The sequence below is a fragment of the Oncorhynchus masou genome, chromosome 5, assembly GCF_036934945.1.
Source record: "Oncorhynchus masou masou isolate Uvic2021 chromosome 5, UVic_Omas_1.1, whole genome shotgun sequence".
Classification (NCBI taxonomy): domain Eukaryota; kingdom Metazoa; phylum Chordata; class Actinopteri; order Salmoniformes; family Salmonidae; genus Oncorhynchus; species Oncorhynchus masou.
The window spans coordinates 15,861,851-15,887,496 of record NC_088216.1 but is presented as its reverse complement, the minus strand read 5'-3'; the positions used below and the strand labels follow the sequence as shown (position 1 = coordinate 15,887,496).

At 43.7% G+C, this 25,646-nt stretch overlaps 1 protein-coding gene and 1 pseudogene across 1 annotated transcript; one reads left to right on the top strand and one right to left on the bottom strand.

The window, feature by feature from the left end:
• Positions 1-433: 433 nt before the first annotated feature.
• Positions 434-2,619, top strand: LOC135534559 (zinc finger protein 271-like). The gene is made up of 2 exons (XM_064961516.1): positions 434-886; positions 999-2,619. The coding sequence occupies exons 1-2, from the start codon at positions 532-534 to the stop codon at positions 2,030-2,032; spliced, it is 1,389 nt and encodes a 462-aa protein (XP_064817588.1). The 5' UTR covers positions 434-531; the 3' UTR covers positions 2,033-2,619.
• A 7,969-nt stretch (positions 2,620-10,588) lies between these two features.
• On the bottom strand, positions 10,589-15,902 carry LOC135534486 (zinc finger protein OZF-like; annotated as a pseudogene).
• Positions 15,903-25,646: the final 9,744 nt, after the last annotated feature.

Here is a 25,646-nt window from a genome sequence, read left to right as displayed (position 1 = left end):
TTAGCAAGTCTTTATTCATATAAAAAAAATCGAATGAATCAAATACTCCATGTGTTCTGTATTAAATGACACTTTATTTAATATAACAGAGATTTTAAAATGGAATATTGGTGCACAATTATTACTGGAAAAATATCAGAAGGACGCAAAAGGCATTATTTTAATGGAAATACCGATCTGTTTATGGACCCATATTTGCAGAACTTAATGATTAAATGTCTTTGTTTCACAGGGGACATCCCTAATCGTTGCTCTCTCAGTGGGAGGGGCTTATCATCTGGGGCACCTCGACAACATCATGATGCTGACGAGAAAGAGCAGAGTCTCTCCAGATCAGAACACCTAGAGAAACACCAGCAGAGATGTATAGGGAAGAAACCTCACCACTGCTGCTTTGACTGTGGGAAGAGTTTTGCTAAACAGAAGGAATTGATCATTCATGAGCGGATTCACACCTCTGAGAAACTGTACCACTGCTCTCAGTGTGGGAAGAGTTTAGCTGATTCAAAAACATTAAATTCTCATCAGAAAATGCATACAGGGGAGATACCGTACCCCTGCTTTGATTGTGGGAAATACCTCAATCAATCAGGAGCCCAGACAACACACAAACACGTATACTCAAGAGAGAAACCTTATCGCTGTGATCAGTGTGGGAAGTGCTTTAGTCGATCAGGAGACCTGACTAGACACCAACGTATACACACAGGAGAGAAGTCTTATACCTGTGATCAGTGTGGGAAGAGCTTTAATAAATCAGGACACCTGACTATACATGAACGCATACACACAGGAGAGAAGCCTTATAGCTGTCATCATTGTGGGAAGAGCTTCATTCGATCAGGAGACCTGACTAGACACCAACGCATACACACAGGAGAGAAGCCTTATCGCTGTCATCAGTGTGGGAAGAGCTTCATTCGATCAGGAGACAATACACACACACAGCCTTATCGCTGTCAATCATTGTGGGAAGAGCTTCATTCGATCAGAGAAGCCTTATCGCTGTGATCAGTGTGGGAAGAGCTTCAATAATTCAGGACAACTGACTACACACCAACGCATACACACAGGAGAGAAGCCTTATAGCTGTCATCATTGTGGGAAGAGCTTCATTCGATCAGGAGACCTGAATACACACAAACGCCTACACACAGGAGAGAAGCCTTACAGCTGTGATCAGTGTGGGAAAAGCTTCAATCAGTCAGGACACCTGACTTTACACCAACGCATACACACAGGAGAGAAGCCTTATAGCTGTGATCAGTGTGGGAAGAGCTTTGCTCGAGATTTCACTCTGACTACACACCAGCGAACACACAGAGGAGATAAGCCTTATAGCTGTGATCAGTGTGGGAAGAGCTTTGCTCGAGATTCCACCCTGACGACACACCAACGCATACACACAGGAGAGAAGCCTTATAGCTGTGACCAGTGTGGGAAGAGCTTCAATCATTCAGGATCCCTGATTATACACCAACGCATACACACAGGAGAGAAACCTTATAGCTGTGATCAGTGTGGGAAGAGCTTCAATCATTCAGGATCCCTGACTGAACACCAACGCATACACACAGGAGAGAAGCCTTATAGCTGTGATCGGTGTGGGAAGAGCTTCAATCATTCAGGATCGCTGACTACACACAAACGCATACACACAGGAGAGAAGCCTTATAGCTGTGATCAGTGTGGGAAGGGCTTCAATCAATCCGGAGACCTGACTACACACCAACGCCTACACACAGGAGAGAAGCCATATAGCTGTGATCAGTGTGGGAAGAGCTTCAATCAGTCAGGACACCTGACCACACACCAACGCATACACACAGGAGAGAAGCCTTATAGCTGTGATCAGTGTGGGAAGAGCTTCATTCAATCAGTAGAGCTGACTAGACACCAGCGAATACACACTGGAGAGAAATCTTACTCCTGTCTTTGTGGAAAGTGGTTTGCTCATTCAGGGTTACTGATAAAACACCAGGAAGCACAAACATGTTTTCTTTCATCTCCCTCCTCTCTGGCACCGGTTTGAGATCCCTAAATACAGTTTCAATAGACAACACCTTGTGAAGAGTCATCCATCTCCCATTCTCTAACAGTTTACTAAGTCTGATTATCATGGTAACCTGTGTAGCATGATATGCAGCTCTGGATCAATATGTATCAAGCGTCTTGGAGTAGGAGTGTTCAGAGCTGTATCTATTTCATTAACTCCTACTATCCATTAAATAATGTAGAATAATGTTTCAAAAATGGTAGGTGTATATTCATGTGTGATGGAAATGTTGTCTGAAGAGAGAGCCTTGAATCATGTCTCATACTAACATTGGTTCCTGTAGGTGATGGGTAGAGATATGAGGGGAGACGGTCATGACCCCCTCAGACTCTTTGGCAGAATATGTTCTATAAGTTAAGATAGGAGACGGTTCCAGTCACATGCAGGATCCAAACGTTAATGATGAATAATGTAAATCATGCAAATATAACTTGTCTGTGTTAGCAGTGTATAAGAGAACTAACGGGACTGCCCCGAAAGAGCTCCTGACCGACGTGTACTATGGTGCATTAAGTTTGTTGGAATCTCTCCAGATTGCTGATAATAAAGAATGATTCATTTAAGTTTGACTTTGAGGCTTCGGTGATAATTTCCATGACACGTATTCAATACAAAAACAAATTATGTGAAGGAGATGTGTCGCGCTGCATGAGGCACTGACTGATACTGAGGCACTGACTGGCACTGATACTGACTACCTTTTTTTAAGGGATCTATGACCAACAGATGCATATCTGTATTCCCAGTCATGTGAAATCCATAGATTAGGGTCTAATTCATTTAGAACAGTTTACTGATTTGTTTATATGAACTGTAACTCAGTAAAATCTAACAAATTGTTGCATGTTGTGTTTCTATTGTTCAGTGTAATAATTATAGAAGAAACTAATTGAATAAATGATTGGGCCTCCTACTGTTTTAGGTGTTTTGGGTCAGAACTCTTTCAACGTGACTTACACCCATCAGAGTATCTGTGCCCTGGAACAACTTACTGTCACAGGTAATATATCATATCTTCAGGTAATATATAATATATACAGGTAATATATAATATCTACAGGTAATATATAATATCTACTGGTAATATCTACAGGTAATATATAATATCTACAGGTAATATATAATATATATAGGTAATATATAATATCTACAGGTAATATATAATATCTACTGGTAATATCTACAGGTAATACACAGTGCCTTGCGAAAGTATTCGGCCCCCTTGAACTTTGCGACCTTTTGCCACATTTCAGGCTTCAAACATAAAGATATAAAACTATTTTTTTGTGAAGAATCAACAACAAGTGGGACACAATCATGAAGTGGAACAGTATTCACTGTTTCCTGCCGTGCTTCGGCAGCTAGATCGGCATAGCGCAGATGTTTTCGCTCATAAGCCTCATCTACTGAATCCTCCCAGTGTACTGTGAGCTCACTGATGAAGACCTTCTTGAGCGAACGGGACCAGAGCACCATGTCAGGTCTTAGGGTGGTGGTTGCGATCTCCGAAGGAAACACAAGTTGCCGGCCAACGTCAGCTAGCATTTTCCAGTCGCGGGCCAAGCGCAGCTGGTCTTGCTCTAATGGTGTAGAACCGCTCTTCTGAGGTTTAGCCCCTTCGCGGACAAAGTTTGTCCGTAAGGGGTGTGATGCTGCTGGGGGTGGCAGCTCGCTTGTCCTCCAGGGTGGACGCAAGGTTTTTAAGGACTTGGGTGTGACGCCAAGTGTAGCGTCCTTGGCTTGTTTTACACCCTGTGAGAATGTGCCTGAGGTTGGCTGGCATGGAACAAAGGGCACAGTCCGGATCTTCACCATACCATTGGTGCTGGAAGGACATCATATGTTGCTCTGATGGAAAAGCTCAACCGCCTCGCTTCCATGGCCCACAGATCCTTCGAGCTGATCTTTCTCTTCTCCACACTGTCCCATCAAGTCCACTGTCTCTGTTTGGAAAGAGAGACTGCCTTGGCCCACCTTGCAGCCTCTTCCTGATGGCGTACTTCCTGCACTACCATCTTCTGCCGCTCTGGTGCAGTGGCCTTACTCCATGCAGCAAGGCTAGTTAGCCCAAGGCTTCCTCTCCCTTGCTGAACATGACCCACAATGTCAGCATGTCTGAGGGCTGCTGTTGCCTCCTGGACTGCTTTTCCTGGCCTCCATTTGCGCCCAGTTGCAAAGGTTGGCGCGTTGTTGCTCACCACTGGGTCTCGAGATTCATTCAGTGTCATCTGGAGCCTGGTTTTTGCACACTTGAATTTCTTTGTTAGACTGGTGAGGGGCAGCTTGAGGACACCATCTCCATAGAGGCCTATGGTGGTAAGGCATCGTGGAACTCCGAGCCACTTCTTTAAGTAGCCTGTGACTCCTCTTTCCATCTTCTCCACTGTTGAGATTGGAACCTCATACACTGCTAAGGGCCACAACACCCGGGGTAGGAGACCAAACTGCAGACACCAGGCCTTTAACTTTCCAGGTAGCTGGGTGTTGTTGATGGACTGTAGGCTACTACTGATGTCTTTGCGCAGCTGTTGCACCTGGTCTTTGTCCTTCAGACTTGCATCATACCACCTGCCAAGGCTTTTTACCGGTTGCTCAGCCACTGTTGGGATTTGGTCATCTCCGATGAAGAATTTCAGGTCAGAGAGTACTCCTTCACAATCGAGATGCTGCGTGACTTGGATGGTTTAATCTTCATACGGGCCCAGCTGATGTTCTCCTTGAGTTTTCTGAGCAGTCTCCTGGTGCATGGGACAGTGGTGGTCAATGTTGTAATGTCGTCCATGTAGGCTCTGAGTGGAGGGAGGCGGAAACCAGAGTCGACTCGCTGTCCACCAGCAACACATTTTGAGGATCTGATGATAACCTCCATTGCCATTATGAATGCCAACGGAGAAATGGTACATCCCGCCATTATACCTACATTCAGGCACTGCCATGAGGTGGTGAACTCTGAGGTGGTGAAGCAGAACTGCAGATCCTGGAAGTACGACTTCACCAGGGTTGTGATGGTGTCCGGTATGTGGAAAAATCTGAAGGCAACCCACAGGAGTTCATGGGGCACAGAGCCAAATGCATTGGCAAGGTCGAGGAAGCTACATGGAGGTCCCTTTTCTCCATCTTGGCCATTTGAATCTGGTGCCAGATCATGCTGGAATGTTCCAAGCAGCCAGAGAACCCTGATATTCCTGCCTTCTGTACAGATGTATCGACGTACGCATTCCTTTGCAGGTACTCGGCCATCCTCTGGGCAATGAACCTAAAGAAGATTTAACCTCGACATTCAGTAAGGATATTGGGGTCGGAATTGGCTGATGTTCACTGCATCCTTCTCCTTAGGGATCAGGACCCTGCCTGCCCTACGCCACACTTTGGGTATTATCTTCTTTTGCCAAGCTGTTCTCATAAGCCTCCAGAGGAACCTCAGGACGTCTGGTGCGTTCTTATACACTTTGTACAGGACTCCATTTGGCCCCGGGGCTGATGCTGTTCTTGCCCGTCAAACTGTGTTTTCCACCTCTTTCCATGTCGGAGGGCTGATCTCAATATGATGTTCTGGGGGTTCAATGGGTGGGATATCTGATGGGATGGCCAGATGTTTATGTCGCTTTGAGTCAAAGTTTGTTGTTCTCAGGTGCTCCTCTAGGTCTTTCTTTGTTGTTTTTAGAGCTCCACTTTTTTCCTTCGTGAAGAGACTTTTAAGGAACTTGAAGGGATCTTTATAGAATCGAGTTCTAGTTTGTTCTTTCTTCCTTCTGCGTTTCCGTAGGTTCTCTGCTCTACGGAGGGATGCCAACCGGGTTTTAATGTCAGCCTGAAGTGCCTCTATGCCCTCCTTTTCCACTTCCGAGGCCTTCTTCCACTGTTTCTTAAGCTGTCGCCTTTCTTGAACGAGGCGCTTGATTTCTTGTTGCCTCCTGGAAACTGGTGGGGTTGGAACCTTTCTCTCGCCTTTTGCCTCTTCCACTCCAAATCTTTCTGTCCCGTACTCATAGATGATGTCCCCCATCCTCTCCAACTTCTTCTCCACTGTGCCTCGAAGTTTCTCGAGGGTCAAGGTAAGGTCAGTATTCACTGTTTCCCACAACTTCTTGTCACTGGCGCCAGGCCACTTCACATACGGTCTGTGCCCTGGTAGTCTCCTCTTGACTGCAGGTCTGGGAGGCTGGAAGTTGAAGGCAGAGGTTTACATACACCTTAGACAAATACATTTAAACTCAGTTTTTCACAATTCATGACATTTAATCCTAGTAGAAATTCCCTGTCTTAGGTCAGTTAGGATCACCACTTTATTTTAAGAATGTGAAATGTCAGAATAATAGTAGAGAGAATGATTTATTTCAGCTTTTCTTTCATCACATCCCAGTGGGTCAGAAGTTTACGTACACTCAATTGGTATTTGGTAGCATTGCCTTTACATTTTTTAATTTGGGTCAAACTTTTTCGGTAGCCTTCCACAAGCTTCCCACAATAAGTTGGGTGAATTTTGGCCCATTCCTCCTGACAGACCTGGTGTAACTGAGTCAGGTTTGTAGGCCTCCTTGCTTGCACACACTTTTTAAGTTCTGCCCACAAATGTTCTATAAGATTGAGGTCAAGACTTTGTGATGGCCACTCTAATACCTTGACTTTGTTGTCTGTAAGCCATTTTGCCACAACATTTTTTTCACCTTTATTTAACCAGGTAGGCTAGTTGAGAACAAGTTCTCATTTGCAACTGCGACCTGGCCAAGATAAAGCGCAATTCGACACATACAACAACACAGAGTTACACATGGAATAAACAAAACATACAGTCAATAATACAGTAGAACAAAATAAAACAAAAAGTCTATATACAGTGAGTGCAAATGAGGTAAGTTAAGGAAATAAATAGGCCATGGTGGCGAAGTAATGACAATATAGCAATTAAACACTGGAATGGTAGATCGGCAGAAGATTAATGTGCAGGTAGAGATACTGGTGTGCAAAGGAGCAAAATAAATAAATAAATACCAGTATGGGGATGAGGTAGGTAGATGGGCTGTTTACAGATGGGCTATGTACAGGTGCAGTGATCTGTAAGCTGCTCTGACAGCTGGTGCTTAAAGCTAGTGAGGGAGATGTGAGTCTCCAGCTTCAGAGAATTTTGCAATTCGTTCCAGTCATGGGCAGCAGAGAACTGGGAGGAAAGACGACCAAAGGAGGAATTGGCTTTGGGGTGACCAGTGAGATATACCTGCTGGAGCGCATGCTGCGAGTGGGTGCTGCTATGGTGACCAGTGAGCTGAGATAAGGCGGGGCTTTACCTAGCAGAGACTTGTAGATAACCTGTAGCCAGTGGGTTTGGCGACAAGTATGAAGCGAGGGCCAGCCAACGAGAGCATACAGGTCGCAATGGTGGGTAGTGTATGGTGCTTTGGTGACAAAACGGATGGCACTGTGATAGACTGCATACAGTTTGTTGAGTAGAGTGTTGGAGGCAATTTTATAGATGACATCATCGAGGTCGAGGATCGGTAGGATGTTCAGTTTTACGAGGGTATGTTTGGCAGCATGAGTGAAGGATGCTTTGTTGCGATATAGAAAGCTGATTCTAGGTTTAATTTTGGATTGGAGATGCTTAATATAAGTCTGGAAGGAGAGTTTACAGTCTAACCAGACACCCAGGTATTTGTAGTTGTCAGAGCCATCCAGAGTAGTGATGCTGAACGGGGGAGCAGGTGCGGGCAGTGATCGATTGAATAGCATGCATTTAGTTTTACTTGCGTTTAAGAGCAGTTGGAGGCCACGGAAGGAGAGTTGTATGGCATTGAAGCTCGTCTGGAGGTTAGTTAACACAGTGTCCAAGGAGGGCCCAGAAGTATACAGAATGGTGTCGTCTGCGTAGAGGTGGATCAGAGAATCACCAGCAGCAACAGCAACATCATTGATGTATACAGAAAAGAGAGTCGGTCCGAGAATTGAACCCTGTGGCACACCCATAGAGACTGACTTTTCGCACCAAAGTACGTTCATCTCTAGGAGATATAACGCGTCTCCTTCCTGAGCGGTATGACGGCTGCGTGGTCCCATGGTGTTTATACTTGCGTACTATTGTTTGTACAGATGAATGTGGTACCTTCAGGCATTTGGAAATTACTCTCAAGGATGAACCAGACTTGTGGACGGCTACAATTTATTTTTCTGAGGTTAGCTGGCTGATTTATTTTGATTTCCCATGATGTCAAGCGAAGAGGCACTGAGTTTGATGGTAGGCCTTGGTCCACAGGTACACCTTCAATTGACTTAAATGATGTCAATTAGCCTATCAGAAGCTTCTAAAGCCATTACATAATTGTATGGAATTTTCCAAGCTGTTTAAAGGCACAGTCAACTTAGTGTATGTAAACTTCTGACCCACTGGAATTGTGAAACAGTAAGTTATAAGTAAATAATCTGTCTGTAAACAATTGTTGGAAAAATTACTTGTGTCATGCACAAAGTAGATTTGTGGAGTGGTTTAAAATTAGTTTTAATCACTCCAACCTAAGTGTATGTAAACTTCTGACTTCAACAGTATTTTACCTTCCAGGGAAGCTGTACCCCCATTCTGCATACTGTGTTTTAAATCTGAACTTGTACTCAGCTGAATCTCTCTCAGGTCTGTGATTCTCAGGGTGCAGTCTTTCTCTTTAGTCCCAAGGTACTCAGCACGAACGTGCATAATCTGGCACCGAGGTCAGGATTTTAGGCACCTCATTACATTTCTCTTGTTTAAAACCTTCTAGCACACGGATCCCGCTAGCGGGATCAAATTCGACGACATCCGGTGAAATTTCAGAGCGCCAAATTCAAAATAAAAAATCTTAATATTAAAAATTCATGAAAATACAAGTGTCTTACATGGTTCAAAAGCTTAGAATCTTGGTAATCGAACTGCATAGCATTCGATTGTCTGAGGACAGCGCCTCACATTAGCATATATTCCATGTTTCCCAAACCATCACAGGCATCACAAAATAACAAATAAAGATAAAATTAATCACTTACTTTTGAAGATCCTCTGTTTGCAATCCCAAGGGTCCCAGCTACACATTGAATGGTTGTTTTGTTCGATAAAGTCCTTCTTTATATCCTAAAAACGCTGTTATAGTCAGCTCCATTGAATTCAATAATCCCCTCCTTCAACATACATACAAAGGATTCCAAAAGGTTACCAGAAAAGTTCATCCAAATAAGTCAAACAATGTTTTTTATTAATCCTCAGAATGTCTAACATCTAAAAAAAAACGATAATATTTCAGACTGAGATTACTATGTCCAATAGGAAAGTAAAAGAACAAAGAACGCTCTTCTGCTGACATTGCAGTTTTTAAAGAAATTTCCTGATGTTTGCAGAGATCATATTTGCATTGGCGCTCACCTTGGAAAGAGTACAACGACTTCTTCATTTAAAAAAACAACAAGCCTAAAGCCTTGTATAAAGACTTGACATCTAGTGACATCTAGTGGAAGCCATTGGAACTGCAACCTGGGAGGCAGAAATTATATCTTCCATTAGTTTCTTCAATTGTTATTGCACTCAACAAAAATATTAACGTAACATGCAACAATTTGTACGATTTTACTGAGTTAAAGTTCATATAAAGAAATCAAGTCAAATTAAATTAATGAATTAGGCCCTAATCTATAGATTTCACATGACTGGGAATACAGATCTGTTGGTCACAGATACCTTAAAAAAAAGGTAGTCAGTATCTGGTGTGACCACCATTTGCCTCATGCAGTGCGACATCTCCTTCACATAAGACAATAGATTTAATGTATTTTTGTATTGAATACGTGTCGTGGAAATTAACACCAGGGACTCAAAGTAAAACTTAAATGAATAATGATTTATTATCAAGAAGCTGGAGAGGTTCCAACAAACTTAAAACACCAGAGTACGGTCTGGAGCTCTGTCGGGTCGTCTTTAGTTCTCTAAAATACTGCTTACACAGACAAGTTATATTTGCATGATTTACATTATTCATCATTAACGTTTGGTTCCTGCATGTGACTGGAACCGTCTCCGATCTTAACATATAGAACATATTCTGGGCCTTCTGCCAAAAGGTCTGAGGGGGTCATGACTGTCTCCCCTCATATCTCTACCTACAGGAACCAATGATTGTATGAGGAAAGATGTACAATTCAAGACTCTCTCTTCAGACAACATTTCCCCCACACATGAATATGAACCTACCATTGTTGAAACATTATCCTACATTATTTAATGGATAACAGAAGTTAATGAAATAACATACAGCTCTGAAAACCTCACCACACACAGGACTCCTACTCCAAGATGCTTGATACATATGGATCCAGAGCTGCATATTATGCTACACAGGTTACCATGGTAATCAGACTTAGTTAGAGAATGGGAGATGGATGACGCTTCACAAGATGTTTTCTATTTAAACTTTATTTAGGGATCTGGAACCAGTGACTGAGAGGAGGGAGATAAAAGAAAACATGTTTGTGCTTCATTGTGTTTTTTCAGTGACCCTGAATGAGCAAAGCTCTTTCCACATAGACAGGAGTAAGGTTTCTCTCCAGTGTGTATTCGCTGGTGTGTAGTCAGGGTGAAATCTAGAGCAAAACTCTTCCCACACTGATCACAGCTATAAGGTTTCTCTCCTGTGTGTATGCGTTGGTGTTTAGTCAAGTTTCCTGATTGATTGAAGCTCTTCCCACAATGCTCACAGCTATAAGGTTTCTCTCCTGTGTGTATGCGTTGGTGTCTAGTCAGTTCTAAAGATTGATTGAAGCTCTTCCCACACTGATCACAGCTATAAGGCTTCTCTCCTGTGTGTACTCGTTGGTGTGCAATCAGATTGGAATCTCGAACAAAACTCTTCCCACACTGATCACAGCTATAAGGCTTCTCTCCTGTGTGTATGCGTTGGTGTATAGTCAGGGGTCCTGATCGATTGAAGTTCTTCCCACACTGATCACAGCTATAAGGCTTCTCTCCTGTGTGTATGCGTTGGTGTGTAATCAGGTCTCCTGATCGACTGAAGCTCTTCCCACAATGATCACAGCTGTAAGGTTTCTCTCCTGTGTGTATGCGTTGGTGTGCAGTCAAGTTTCCTGAATAATTGAACCTCTTCCCACACTGATCACAGCTGTAAGGCTTCTCTCCTGTGTGTATGCGTTGATGTGTGGTCAGCGCTCCTGAATGATTGAAACTCTTCCCACACTGATCACAGCTATAAGGCTTCTCTCCTGTGTGTATTCGCTGGTGTGTAGTCAGGTGTCCTGAGGTCCAGAAATTCTTCCCACACTGATCACAGCTATAAGGCTTCACTCCTCTGTGTATACGTTGGTGTGTAGTCAGGGAGAAATCTTGAGCAAAACTCTTCCCACACTGATCACAACTATAAGGCTTCTCTCCTGTGTGTATGCGTTGGTGTCTAGTCATGGCGCCTGAATTACTGAAGCTTTTCCCACATTGATCACAGCTATAAGGCTTCTCTCCTGTGTGTATGTGTTGGTGTGTGGTCAGATGTACTAATTGATTGAAGCTCTTCCCACACTGATCACAGCTATAAGGCTTCTCTCCTGTGTGTATGCGTAGATGTCTAGTCAAGGCTCCAGATTTATTGAAGCTCTTCCCACACTGATCACAGCTATAAGATTTCTCTCCTTTGTGTACGAGCTGGTGTGTAGTCAGGTCTCCTGACTGATTGAAGCATTTCCCACAACCAAAGCATGGGTAAGGCCTCTCCCCTGTATGAATTCTCTGGTGAGATTTTAAGGTTTTAGATGCAGCGAAACTCTTCCCAAACTGAGAGCAGTGGTACGGTTTCTCTCCGGTGTGAATCCGCTTGTGAATTATCAAATCCTTCTGTTTAGCAAAACTCTTCCCACAGTCAGAGCAGCTGTGGTGAGGTTTCTTCCCTATACCTCTATGCTGGTGTTTCTTGAGGTGTTCTGATCTGGAGAGACTCTTCTCTTTCTTGTCAGCATCATGATGTTGAGGCTCCCCAGATGATAAGCCCCTCTCACTGAGAGAGCAACGATAAGAGGTGTCACCTGTGAAACAAAGACATTGAATAGTTAGGTTTTGCAAATATGGCTCCATAAACATATGGGGCGTTACATGAAATGAAGGCCTTTTGCGTTCCTTAGATATTTTCCAGTAATAATTGTGCACCAATATTCAAATCTCTGTTATATGAAATAAAGTGCAGGACACATACAGAACACATGGACAATTCAATTAATATGATTTTTAATATGAATAAACAGTTGCTAAAGTGACATTTCTGCATTTTTCATTTACGTCTGTCCCTCATTTTAAGGTCCACCCTGTTACATGAACTGAACTCTTTTTAATATGGTGAAGCTATTCTTTAAAAATAAAAGGTTTTCAAAAGAAACACTGAACATCTAATAGTCAAATCAGAGTAAAAGCAGGTGAGCTGGTTCTACCCTTTTTATCAATTTACTGCTGTTTTGTGGTTGGAAACTGAGCATCTCAACCCTTCTATCCAGACACAGACATGCTAGAGATGTTTTAACAATAACTTTTTATGTGAAGACTGCATTTAATTACTACTTCCTGTTGCACAATACTAGCTTCCATTCCCCCTGTCACAAGCAGATTCATGGCTGGTTTAAAGGGCTATTTTACCCATGTTGTGTTTTTGTTGTTTTCAGTAGTCCCCTGTTACGGTCAACCCGGTTACTTTATTTGGTACATTGGCTCTGACTATAGTATTTATATTTCATTAAACCTGGAGATGGCAAAACATGTATTTTATTAAGTTGAACATGTGCTCTTTATAACATGACAATGTTAAAATGATGTGAAATCAAACTATTTGTTTTACCAAGTAACACTTCTTAAGATTGGGTGGAACAACCAGATATTTTCATCAATATATAACTCATCAATTAATTGTTACAGAAGCAGACTGTAGTCTCATCCACACACCATGGTTCTTACTTAATGAAATCACATCTCCATGTTCCTCTTCTCCTCTCTCAGTTCCACTCTGCCCCGGTGTTTTCCTGCAGTCAACCAGACCCAGCAGTAAAGTACAGGGAGACATTAGACCTGGGGACTCCTGGGGGTGGAGGGGGAAGGGCTAGCTTTATCCTGTTGGACACAATAAGTATTCTACATAGATTAATATTAAACCAAATATTTTATTGGGTGCATACTTCAAATATCTCCTTTTTCCTTTAATGTTCAATTGTTCACTACAACCCACAAATCTTAGAGCATTAGATTGGTGGGCATGGGCTAGTTTCCACCATATATCTCATACCAGTCATTTCCCTTCAAACAGCGAGGAAGAGGTGAAGCGAGAGGGATAACTGGGCCCAAAATCTGGCTTCTGCCTTATTTGATCGAATATACATTTCATAAAGATGAGATAGTTAGGAGTGTATTGGTAAAAGTAGGACACTTTTCAGGGAAGTCAAGAACCAATATATGTAACGGATGTGAAATAACTAGCTAGTTAGCGATGGTGCGCACTAAATAGCGTTTCAATCGGTGACGTCACTGGACCTTGAAGTAGTAGTTCCCCTTGCTCTGCAAGGGCCGCGGTTTTTGTGGAGCGATGGGTAACGATGCTTCGTGGGTGACTGTTGTTGATGTGTGCAGAGGGTCACTGGTTCGCGCCCGGGTATGGGCGAGGGGACGGTCTAAAGTTATACTGTTACATATACACAGTCAGTTAGGAAAGCAAAGGCTAGCTTTTTCAAACAGAAATTTGCATCCTGCAGCACAAACTCCAAAACGTTTTGGGACACTGTAAAGTCCATGGAGAGTAAGAGCACCTCCTCTCAGCGGCCCACTGCACTGAGGCTTGGAAACACTGTCACCACCGATAAATCCAAGAAGCATTTCTTTACGGCTGGCCACGCTTTCCACCTGGCTACCACAACCCTGGCCAACAGCTCCGCACCCCCTGCAGCTACTGTCCAACTGCTCTTAAACGCTAGTAAAGCTAAATGCATGCTCTTCAACCGATCGCTACCCGCACCCGCCCGCCCGCCTAGCATCACTACTCTGGACGGTTTTGACTTAGGTATTTAAAGTTGTCCACATATTCTAGGTGTCTGGCTAGACTGTAAACTCTCCTTCCAGACTCACATTAAGCATCACCAATCCAAAATTAAATCTAGAATTGGCTTCCTATTTCGCAACAAAGCCTCCTTCACTCATGCTACCAAACATACCCTCGTAAAACTGACTATCCTGCCGATCCTTGACTTTGGCGATGTCATTTACAACATAGCCTCCAACACTCTACTCAGCAAATTGGATGAAGTCTGTTTTGTCATCAAAGCCCCATATACTACCCACCATTGCAACCTGTATGCTCTCGTTGGCTGGTCCTTGCTACATATTCATCGCCAAACCCACTGGCTCCGGGTCATCTACAAGTCTTTGCTAGGTAAAGATCTGCCTTATCTCAGATCACTGGTCACCATAGCAGCACCCACCTGTAGCATGCACTCCAGCAGGTACATCCCCAAAGCCAGCACCTGCTTTGGCCGCCTTTCCTTCCAGTTCTCTGCTGCCAATGACTGGAACGAATTGCAAAAATCACTGAAGTTGAAGACTTATATCCCCCTCACCAACTTCAAGCATTTGCTGTTAGAGCAGCTTACCGATCGCTGCAGCTGTACACAGCCAATCTGTAAATAGCCCATCCAACCAAACCTCATCCCCATATTAGTTTTTTTTCTGCTCTTTTGCACACCAGTATTTATAATTGCACATCCTCAACTGCACATATATCACTCCAGTGTTAATTGCTAAATTGAAATGACTTCGCCACTATGGCCTATTTATTGCCTTACCTCCTTACTTCATCTGCACACACTGTATACAGATTTTCTATTGTGGTATTTACTGTACTTTGTTTACTCCATGTGTAACTCTGTGTTGTTTTTGTCGCACTGCTTTGCTTTATCTTGTCCAGGTCGCAGTTGTAAATGACAACTTGTTCTCAACTGGCCAACCTGGTTAAATAAATAAAAAATATGGTAGTAGTGCCTGGACGTTACTAGTTACCACAAACAAAGCCATAAACCACGCACATTTATAAAATGTATCTTATTCAAATGTGATTTTAACCCTAACAACACTTCTGACTTTATGCCTAACCTTAAATCAATGAAAATGCGATATAGACGGCTGTGGCTGTGGAAACACGCATGTCTGCCCTCTCATTGGCTATTATGGTCCCACCTGATCTTGTCTCTTTACCGATTGCCTTCCATTTAAGAAAACATTTATTTTCTTTGTTAGAACGGACACTTGAGTATCTGGTCAAATAATGGATAATGTGTTCAAAAGGAATGTGAACACTTTGGGAGGAAGGAGAGATAATTAGTTCATAGTCACAGATTCCTAAACATGATATAGTAGTAGGCTTCTTTGACGAAGAAAAAAATTCCAACAAGTTTTACCGTGATGTTTTTGTTGTTGTTGAGCCGTTTAAACCGAGCACAGGAAGTGGAGGATCAAAGACGATGAAAACTAGGCCTAGACATTTTGTACAACACAGCACTTATACTGTTAAAGCCAGACTTACCCGATCCATTGTGAAAGCTATTGTTTCTTTGTATGGAATGAAATATTGTTGGCTACAGTACAGTAGACTACTTTGTTGTAGTGTAGAGATAATGACGAAGGAGTTGCGGAGAGAAAATTCGATTCTCAAGGCTGCAACTGATGCGCCCCTAGACCAGAGCAATCAAACATCTATTTTCATTTCAAAACGGAATTAAGTTCAAACAAATAAACGTCTCATGAAGCCTAATATGTCTTCAAAAAGTTCCTGGATAACATTTTACGTGATCTATAAAAGTCGAGTAAAGTCAAGAAAACGTTCAACACCCCCTCTTGCTAAGAATCCTGTAGTTTGTTATCGTCTACCCTTGCCTGGCAATAACTTGGAATACATGGGCAAAGAGGGAGTATCTGAATAGGCCTTTAAAAAAAAAACTTTTATTAACGACAAATCAATACAGGAAGTACATATGGGAAAACAAGTTAATATAAATCATATACAAAGGACAATTGGGCTGGGGGGGGTACAATATCACATTACACAAGGACCATAAGTGGCATACATACACTCATTATTCTAACAGCTTTTTTGTTAGTAGAGTATTTCATTATCTTAAAGTACAGTTCAATTTATTTTTGTAAGGTAATAAAACTTGGTGTTTTGTTTGTAAATTTACATTTGTGAATATGACATTTTGACAAAAAGAATAATGAAATTAATTACATAAAATGGTTTCAGCTTATTTCTATCGTAGGTAAAGAATCCAAGCAGTACATCTCTCCACAATAGTGTAAAATCTTCAGAAATGTGTTCAATTATAAATCTACTGATGTCTTGCCACAGTTTTCTTACATGCATATAATGCCCAAAAAAGATGCAACAGTGTTTCTGGGTGGTCATTACAAAAGGAGCCATTTGAATTGATGTTTTCCTTAAACTTCTTCATAAAGTGGTTGGCAGGATAATATTTATGAATAATTTTAAAGGAAACTTACTTAATTTTGTTAACAGGTAGGTATGTGTGTGGCAACATCCAAACTTTTTTCCAACAGATATTATCAATAAATCCATTCAAATAAGGCATGACATAATGTATAGATACAACATCCTGCTGAAACAAGGTTCGTATCACTGTTGTTGAATGGACCAAAAAATAAACACATCTTTCCTGCTGATGAGTCAACAGGGTTAATGGAGGGTAGGCTCTGAGGGCCAGGTCTTGACACGTTCCTGAATAACAATGCAACACCTGAGGGAATGGCATATAAAACAATTGCAAAATCTTTAGGTTTTACAGGGACCTTGTAAAGTGATAAGAATTCCTTATCTGAATAGGCCTCTCATGAGGGGGTGTCTGAGAATGACTTCTTCTGGTCTTTCGCTGCTGCTATAATGGCAGCTGCTGTACACTACCAGCACAGACAGGACAAAGAGCTGTTTATGCAAGTCTTTGCAATGGCTGCATCAAACCTAATTCACAAGTAATTCTCCGGTCAAAAATAAACGAAAGTCCAGTGGTGAACAAAGTACCCAAGTGTCATACTTGAGTAAAGTAAAGATGCCATAATAGAAAATACTCAAGTAAAAGTTAGTCACCCAGTAAAATTCTACTTGAGTAAAAGTCTCAAAGTAATTGGTTTCTAATATACTTATGTATCAAAATAAATGTAATTGCTCAAATATACTTAAGTATTTAAAGTAAAAGTATGAATAATTAAAATGTTCTTAAACTAATCAAACCAGATAGCACCATTTTCTTGTTTTTAAACATTTACGTATAGACAGGAGCACACTCCAACACTCAGACATAATTGACAAAAAAAACATTTGTGTTTAGTGAGTCTGCCAGATTAGAGGAAGTAGGGATGACCAGGGATGTTCTCTTGATAAGTGTGTGAATTGAACCATTTTCTGTACAGCTAAGCATTCAAAATGTAATGAGTACTTTTGTGTGTCAAGGAAAATGTATTTTCTTTAGGAATGTAGTGAAGTAAAAGTAAAAGTTGTAAATATATAAATACTAAAGTAAAGTACAGATTCCCCCAAAAACTAGTTAAGTAACACAAAGTATTTTTACTTAAGTATTTTACACCCTGCGTAAGTCTTTCTTCTAAACTAAACTACAGCCAAATATACTGTATTCATAACTAACTCCCTTCTGTCTATGTATATAACTTGTATACAATCAAATAAATAACAATAAACATAATGCTTTTATAGCTACAATAAAGCTAACGTTAGCTAGCTAATGACAAGCGCATCTCTGCTGCCTGAATGCTTTCACGTTTCTCTCGTCTGGGTTTCTTTTTGTTAGCTAGCACATGGACAAGCAGTAGCCTACTGCAGTAGTAAGACTACACAAATTATCAACATTTTATTTTTACTCTGCACAAATCATTGAGAACAGTCATCCCTCGAATGCTAGCTAAAGAACGTTAGTCTCAATGTTACAATTAACTGTCTGTATGCTGATTACAGGTTTAACTAACGTTAGTTGATTGTAACATTGACACTGTGTGTGTGCTGACTACAGGTTTGGAGGCCACTCTACAGATGAACCCTCTATCCTGACACCTCTGGAGCAGTGCTGCAGGTATAACATGGTACATGATTAAACATTAAGGTGCAATAAGTTGTGTTATCATGAATATATATACTCAGCTCGAGGAGAGAACATGATAAATGAAAAATATAATTTATTCCTCTTTCTCAACTTTCACTTAATTTTTCTCTCGCTCTCTTTCACCTTCTCTAGGATCCGTCACTCTACCCTCATGTGTCTGTCTGTGTCTCCTCTCCCTGCCCCAGTACAGTCTGTGATGTCATGAGGGACTCTCTTTTTCATGATCATATATTCTCCGTAGACCCTCTCCCCGAGCTGCACCTGTCCGCCCTGGACTGTCGCCTAGCGACCGTGCTCAGAACATTTGAGCCGTTGCCAGGAGCAACAGTGTAGCCGCCAAGGAGGAGGCGAGGATCATGTCTCTCATTATAAGACCTTGGTTACACCTGTGACACATGCAGGGTAGTCTCTTAGAAAACAGGATTCCAAATGGGTTCTTGGCTGTCCCCATAGGAGAACTCTTTTGGGTTCCAGGTAGAACCATTTTGGGTTCCAGTTGTGTTTTGACAAGGTAGGGGTGGTATACAGAACATAGCCCAATTTGGTAAAAGACCCAAGTCCATATTATGGAAAGAACAGCTCAAATAAGCAAAGAGAAACAACAGTCCATCATTACTTTAAGTCATGAAGGTCAGTCAATCCGGAAAATGTCAAGAACCTTTGATTTTCTTCAAGTGCAGTCGCAAAAACTATCAAGCTCTATGATGAAACTGGCTCTCATGAGGACCCCCATAGGAAAGGAGGACCCAGAGTTACATGAAGAGGGTAAGTTCATTAGAGTTAACTGCACCTCAGATTGCAGCCCAAATACATGCTTCACAGGGTTCAACTAACAGACATATCTCAACATCAACTGTTCAGAGGAATCAGGCCTTCATGGTCAAATTGCTGCAAAGAAACCACTACTAAAGGACATCAATAAGAAGAGGAGACTTGCTTGGGCCAAGAAACATGAGCAATGGACATTAGACAGGTGGAAATCTGTCCTTTGGTCTGATGAGTCCACATTTGAGATGGTTCCAACCGCCGTGTCTTTGTGAGACACAGAGTTGGTGAACGGATGATCGCTCCATGTGTGGTCCCAGCATGAAGCATGGAGGTGAAGGTGTGGGGGTGCTTTGCTGGTGACACTGTCGGTAATTTATTTCAAATTAGGTACACTTAACCAGCATGGCTACCACAGCATTCTGCAGCGATACGCCAACCCAGCTGTCTTGCGCTTAGTGGGACTATCATTTGTTTTTCAACAGGACAATAACCTAAAACACACCCCCAGGCTGTATCACTACTATTTGACCAATAACAAGAGTGATGCTGCTTCCAAATGAAGTGATGTCACTGGAGGGGATGGCTGCCGTCTTACTGGCTCTTTACCAACCATGTTATTTTATTTGTTTTTTCTCGTTGTTCCTAACTTGTTTTGTACATAATGTTGCTGCTACCGTCTCTTATGACCGAAAAGAGGTTCTGGACATCAGAAGTGCGATTACTCACCTCAGATTAGACAGTTTTTTTTTCAATGAGCTGGACGGGAGGGATATACTGCCCGACCAGGCCCAGATTCCCGTCATTCGCTGGAGAAGGAAACTGAGATTTTGCGGAAAAAGATCAGGGTGCCTTGTGAGGATCAGGCGACAAGTGGCTAATCTGCCTTTGCCTTCCATCCTGCTAGCTAACATTCAATCGCTGGAAAATAAATGGGAGGTTTTGCAAGCAAAGTTACAAGTAATTAAAGAGCAGCAGTAAAATTGCAATAGCGAGACTATATACAGGGGGGTACTGATACAGAATCAATTTGCGGGGGCACCGGTTAGTTGAGGTTGTTGTTAGGTGGAGCGGCACAGGGGAACCCAAGAGCAGACTCAGACGAGGAAACTGGATAAATAAACCAAAATATTTATTGCCAAACAGGGAGAGAGTGCAGGCCAGAGGAAGCTCAGGTGGTTGTAGGAAACCAGATGTGGAGGCTGAGGTTGGAGTGAGACAGGGTAAACAGGTCTGGAGGGAAATCCAAGGGAGTGATAGTGAGCTGAGTCTGGAACAGGGTAGCAGGGTGGTGAGATGTGGAACAGGAGACAGGTATCAGAGTCAGAGCGGCAAAACTGCAGTGAGAGGATAAACAGCGTCAGGCAGGGATACAGGCACAGCAGGATAACAGGATTTTGAATAATCATAAATAGCTAGAAGAGATTACGATCTGGCAGAGTGGAAGTGGCAGGACTGAGTATTTGTAGAGGTCTTGATTATGGAACGGGTTGCAGCTGGTTGGGATCTGCTGACTCCAGCACAGCTGTCTCCAACCACACAACCACACAGAGAGGGAGAGGGAGAGAGAGAGAGAGCGTACTGGGGGAGTGGCTGCAGGTCAAGAACACACCGGATGAACACAAGAGGGCGTAGCAGGAGCAGATGTGACAGTTGTATGTACATGTAGTTATTAGGCAGGATGGTCATCGATAAGCCGAGGAGGTGGAGGAGCTGCAGAGGACTGGAGCAGACTGGTTTAATTAAGGACACATGGGAGGTGGGGTGGATTTTGAGAGAGTCTGGGAGTTTCAGATGCACAGCAGAAGGGTTTATGACATGATCAATCTCAAAGGGACCAATGAAACGGGGGGCTAGTTTTTTGGAAACCACATTCAAGGGCAAATCCTTAGATGAAAGCCATACCTTTTGGCCTGGAGTGTGGACTGGGACTGAAGCACGGCGACGGTTAGCTTGGGATTGGGTCCTGGCGGAGGCACGAAAAAGAGCCGCCCGTGCCCTCCTCCAGTTGCGATGACAACGGCGCATGTGGTCCTGGACTGAGAGCACCGCTACTTCGACCTCTTGGGCAGGGAACAAGGGGGGTTGGTAACCCAGAGCACACTCAAAGGGTGACATACACCTGATGAGGCGTTGATGAGGGTGTTGTGTTCATATTCCACCCAGGGTAGCTGGGCACTCCAGGAAGAAGGGTTAGCAGGAGGATGTCACACAGCGTAGGGCAGTCCCCAACTCCTGGTTTGCCCGCTTGGTCTGGCCGTTAGTCTGGGTGTGATATCCAGATGAAAGCTAATATTAATACCAAGTTCTGTGCAGAAGTCTCTCCATACCTGGGAAGTAAACTGGGGTCCCCTGTCAGAAATTATGTCAATAGGGATGCCATGCAGCCGCAGCACATGGGATACCAGCAGGTCCGCAGAGGAAGGAAGCTTAGAGAGGGGAATGAAGTGAGCCGCTTTGGAAAATCTGTCAATAATAGTGAGGATGACTGAGTTACCGTTAGATGGGGGATGACCAGTGACGAAGTCCAGAACTATGTGTGACCAGGGGCAACTGGGCATGGGAAGAGGGTGAAGCAGACCGGACGTAGGTTTGCTGGAGGTTTTGTTCCGGGCACAGACCGAGCAGGCTGAGATGAATTCCCGAGTGTCTCTCTCCATGGTGGGTCACCAAAATCGCTGACGCAAGAAGGCGACAGTCCGATTCATGCCAGGGTAACAGGTGAGGTGAGTAGAATGGGCCCACTGAAGAACTTCAGAGCGAACTGAATCTGGCACAAACAGAGCCTTACAAAGACCGTTTCCTGGATCAGGCTGGTTCACCTGAGCCTGGCAAACACGGGACTCAATCTCCCAGGAGACAGCAGGAGGATGGCATAATAGTTTCTGGCTCGGAACCTGTGTAGTCTGCTGTGAACTGACGGGAGAGGGCATCAGGCTTGGTATTCTTAGATCCCAGTTTAGTGAGAAGTTTAATCTTCCGAAAAACAATGCCCACCTGGCCTGCCGAGAGTTCAGACATTTGGAGGCCTGGATGTAGGCTAGGTTTTTGTGATCCGTCCACACAATGAAGGGGAGGACCAAACCCTCTAACCAGTGACACCGTTTCTCAAGAGCCAGCTTCACGGCCAGAAGTTCCCAGTTTCCTATGTCAAAATGTATTTCTGCAGGTGAAAGCTTGCGTTACAAGGCACATGGTTGTAGCTTCTGATCCAAAGGTGAACGTTGAGCACAGCCTCAGTAACCCATCCTTTTTCTTGACAAAGAAAAGGTTATATAACCTGCTACTGGGGAGAGGAGCTCCAGGCTGAAGCTCGATAGTGCAGTCGTACGGACGATGAGGCGGGAGAGAAGGGGTGTGAACACAGGAGCAAGACCGTGACACTATGGAGGAACAGAAGACAGGTCCGGGGGTTCTGGAATGGACTGGGGTGCAGACAAGGCAGGTGGAAGGGCAGAATGTAGACAATTAGAATGACAAAATATACTCTAAATAGTTACCCTCCCGGTGGCCCAGTGAATCTGTGGGTTGTGTAGCTTTAATCATGAATGACCCAGAACCAGGCGAGAGTAAGGACAGTCGATTAAGTGGAAACTGATATTTTCCTGGAGATTTCCAGAGAGACGCAGGATAACAGGAATGGTTCTCTCACAGGCACAGAAAATGAGCTTTCCATTAAGAGCATTGGCATCGAGAGGTGAATCGAGTGAAACAGTGTCCAGACCCAACTGGTTAATGACCCCTTGGTCCAGGAAGCTCTCGCCGACGCCTGAATCGATGACAGCAGACAGAGGAAAAGCCTGGCTCTGCCACACAAGGTTGGCTTCAAGCAAAGGTCTGGGAGATGATGGGCAGGCGATTTGGCTCGACAGTATATCCCCCACTACTGCTGAGCCCCCTCTTTTGCTGGATGCAGGGAACAAGTGGAGACCAGGTGACCAACCTGGCCACAATGTAGTCAGCTCCTATTACTGATACTCCTAGCCTCTCCTCTGGAGATAGACGGGTCTGGCCGAGCTGCAAGGGTTCAGGATTAGAACATGCCTGGAGATGCAATGCAGTCGGAGGAGGAGGAGAGCAAGGCCCCGAAGCATATGTTATGGGACATGCAATCCTACCTACCCTCTCCCTTCAACGCTCACAGAGATGGTTGTCAATGCGGATAGTGAGAGAAATGAGTTCTTCAAGTCCATCAAGCTCCTCTGGACACCAACTCGTCTTTGAGGGTCTCTGTGAGTGCATTCTAGAATGCTCCCTGAAGGGCCTCCTCATTCCAGCCACTCTCTGTGGCGAGGGTGCGGAACTCACGTTCCATTTCAGCCACATTCTGGGAGCCTTGACGAAGGAACAGGAGTTGTTTAGTGGCATCCCTACCTTCCTCATCTCCTCTGTGAATCTACCATAGGAGAAGCAGATGGGTGACTGTCTCTCCCACACCTCAGTGGCCCAGGAAAGGCTCCCGGGGCGGAGAAGAAGGACTTGGGACTGGTTGTGATCTCTGGGCGGAGGTTCGGTCCCGTAGGTCAGACAGGCTCCGTGAAAACTCCTTGATGTTCTCGAGAAGGGCTTTCAGGGCTTAATCATGTTGTTCGAGCAGTGCCTCTTGACCAATGAGAGTTTGGTGGAGAGTAGTGGAGTCTGCTGGGTTCATCTCTTGGCCAGATCGTACTGTTAGGTGGAGAGGCACAGGGGAACCCAAGAGCAGACTCAGACGAGGAAACTGGATGAATAAACCCAAATATTTATTGTCAAACAGAGAGAGATGGCATGCAGGCCATAGGAAGCTCGAGTGGTTGTAGGAAACCTGATGTGGAGGTTGAGGTTGGAGTGAGCTGGGTTGAGACAGGGTAAACAGGTCTGGAGGGAAATCTAAGGGAGTGATGGTGAGCTGAATCCAGAACATGGTAGCAGGGTGGTGAGATGTGGAACAGGAGACATGGACCAGTCAGAGCGGCAAAGCTGCAGTGAGAGGATAAACAGTAAGTGGAAGTGGCAGGACTGAGTATTTGTAGAGGTCTTGATTATGGAACAGGTTGCAGCTGGTGGGGATCTGCTCTGACTCCAGCACACCTGTCTCCAACCACACAATCACTGAGAGAGGGACAGAGAGAGAGAGTTGTGACGACCCTCCCACTCTGTCTGCTGTATTTGTGGTTGTTTCCTTATTAGGATGCTGGTGGGTGGAGTTGGGAGGGTCATCAGCTACATGGGAAATCTACATATCTCATCTCTCTTCTGTGGTGCTCAGGGTGATTGTCAATTCTCAGGTTGTGGTCTGGTGTGCTCAGCAGAGGGGAAGAGCGAGAATTATTTTTGTGACTATGGCGTCTTATGTAGATGAGTTCATTCGCTTTCCATCGGAGGAGTTGTAAGATTTAGGTACTAAAGAACAGCTGTTGAAGGTCGCTGAACACTACAAGGTTGAGATTAGTGATAAACGTCTAAAGAATTCTATTAGGTTGATATTGAAGGCCGAGCTGATGGAGATTCTTGAGAGATTCTTGAAGTTACCACTGTGCCAGCCTCTGCTGAGGACTTGTCGCCTCCCCATAACGTTAAAATGGCCATTCCATCGGTTAGTCCTAGTAGCCTTCTTTTTGAACAGCAGAAAGAACTGCTTCTGTTACAGCTGGAGCATGATCGTGAGAAGCTAGAGCATGATTGTGTAAAGTATGAAAAGGAATTGGCATTTAAACAAGATATGGAGCGTGCTAAAATCAAGTTGCAACAAGAACGTATAGAGTTGGTTAGGGAAGGAAAGATCTCAGGGGAGAGTTTGTTTTGGGAATGTGACCCAGATTTACCTAGGGGTAGTTCCTCTTTTGGTCGTGCCCCGGAGACATTTGATATTGTTGGGAACTTACGGTTATTGCCTCAGTTTAATGAAAGGGACCCCGCGACATTCTTTTCGTTGTTTGAGCGTGTCGTTGACGCTAGGAATTGGCCTGATTCTGACCGCACTTTAATGTTGCAGTGTGTGCTGACTGGTAAAGCGCAGGAAACATATTCAGCTCTTAGTGTACACGACAGTGCCAATTATGATAAAGTTAAATCAGCTGTGTTACAGATTTATGAATTGGTCCCTGAGGCTTACCGCCAACGATTTAGAACTTTAAAAAGGGATGATAAGCAGACTCATGTTGAGGTTGCGTGACAATTATCTTTACAGTTTAATCGCTGGTGTTCCGCCTCTGCAGTTGTGACTTTCCAAGGGCTGTGTGATCTGATTATGTTAGAGCAATTTAAGGACACAATTCCTGATCGTATTGCCACGTATATTAATGAACAGAAAGTAAAGAATGTCGCTGAAGCTGTGGTTTTGGCGGACGAGTATGTGTTGACTCACAAAAGTGTCTTTGCAGAGCCCCGTATTCGGAAAGAGTGGGGGCGTTCGGATAGATTTGGTCTTCGCTCACCGAGATACTTTGGTTCACGGGCAGAGTTCTATTCAACTCGGGTTCAGCCTGACTCCCATGGTAAAGCTGACTTTGGGCAGGAGTGTCACTACTGTCAAGGTTCAGGTCATTGGAAAAACGAATGTCCACTTCTCAGGTCAAAGTGTGCTTACGCTAAATCTAAGCCTACCGCGTTAGCTGCACCTGTTCCACATCAGTTCACTCATGATTCATTTCCTCAGGCCCAAGAGAATGTGAAAGTCCAT

Bases quoted from the DNA above. Each gene is read 5' to 3' on its own strand.
- LOC135534559 (XM_064961516.1), top strand. From the start codon at position 532: ATGCATACAGGGGAGATACCGTACCCCTGCTTTGATTGTGGGAAATAC. The intron at 887-998 runs CTTATCGCTGTC...GATCAGAGAAGC, and splicing joins CATACACACAGGAGAGAAGC to CTTATCGCTGTGATCAGTGT.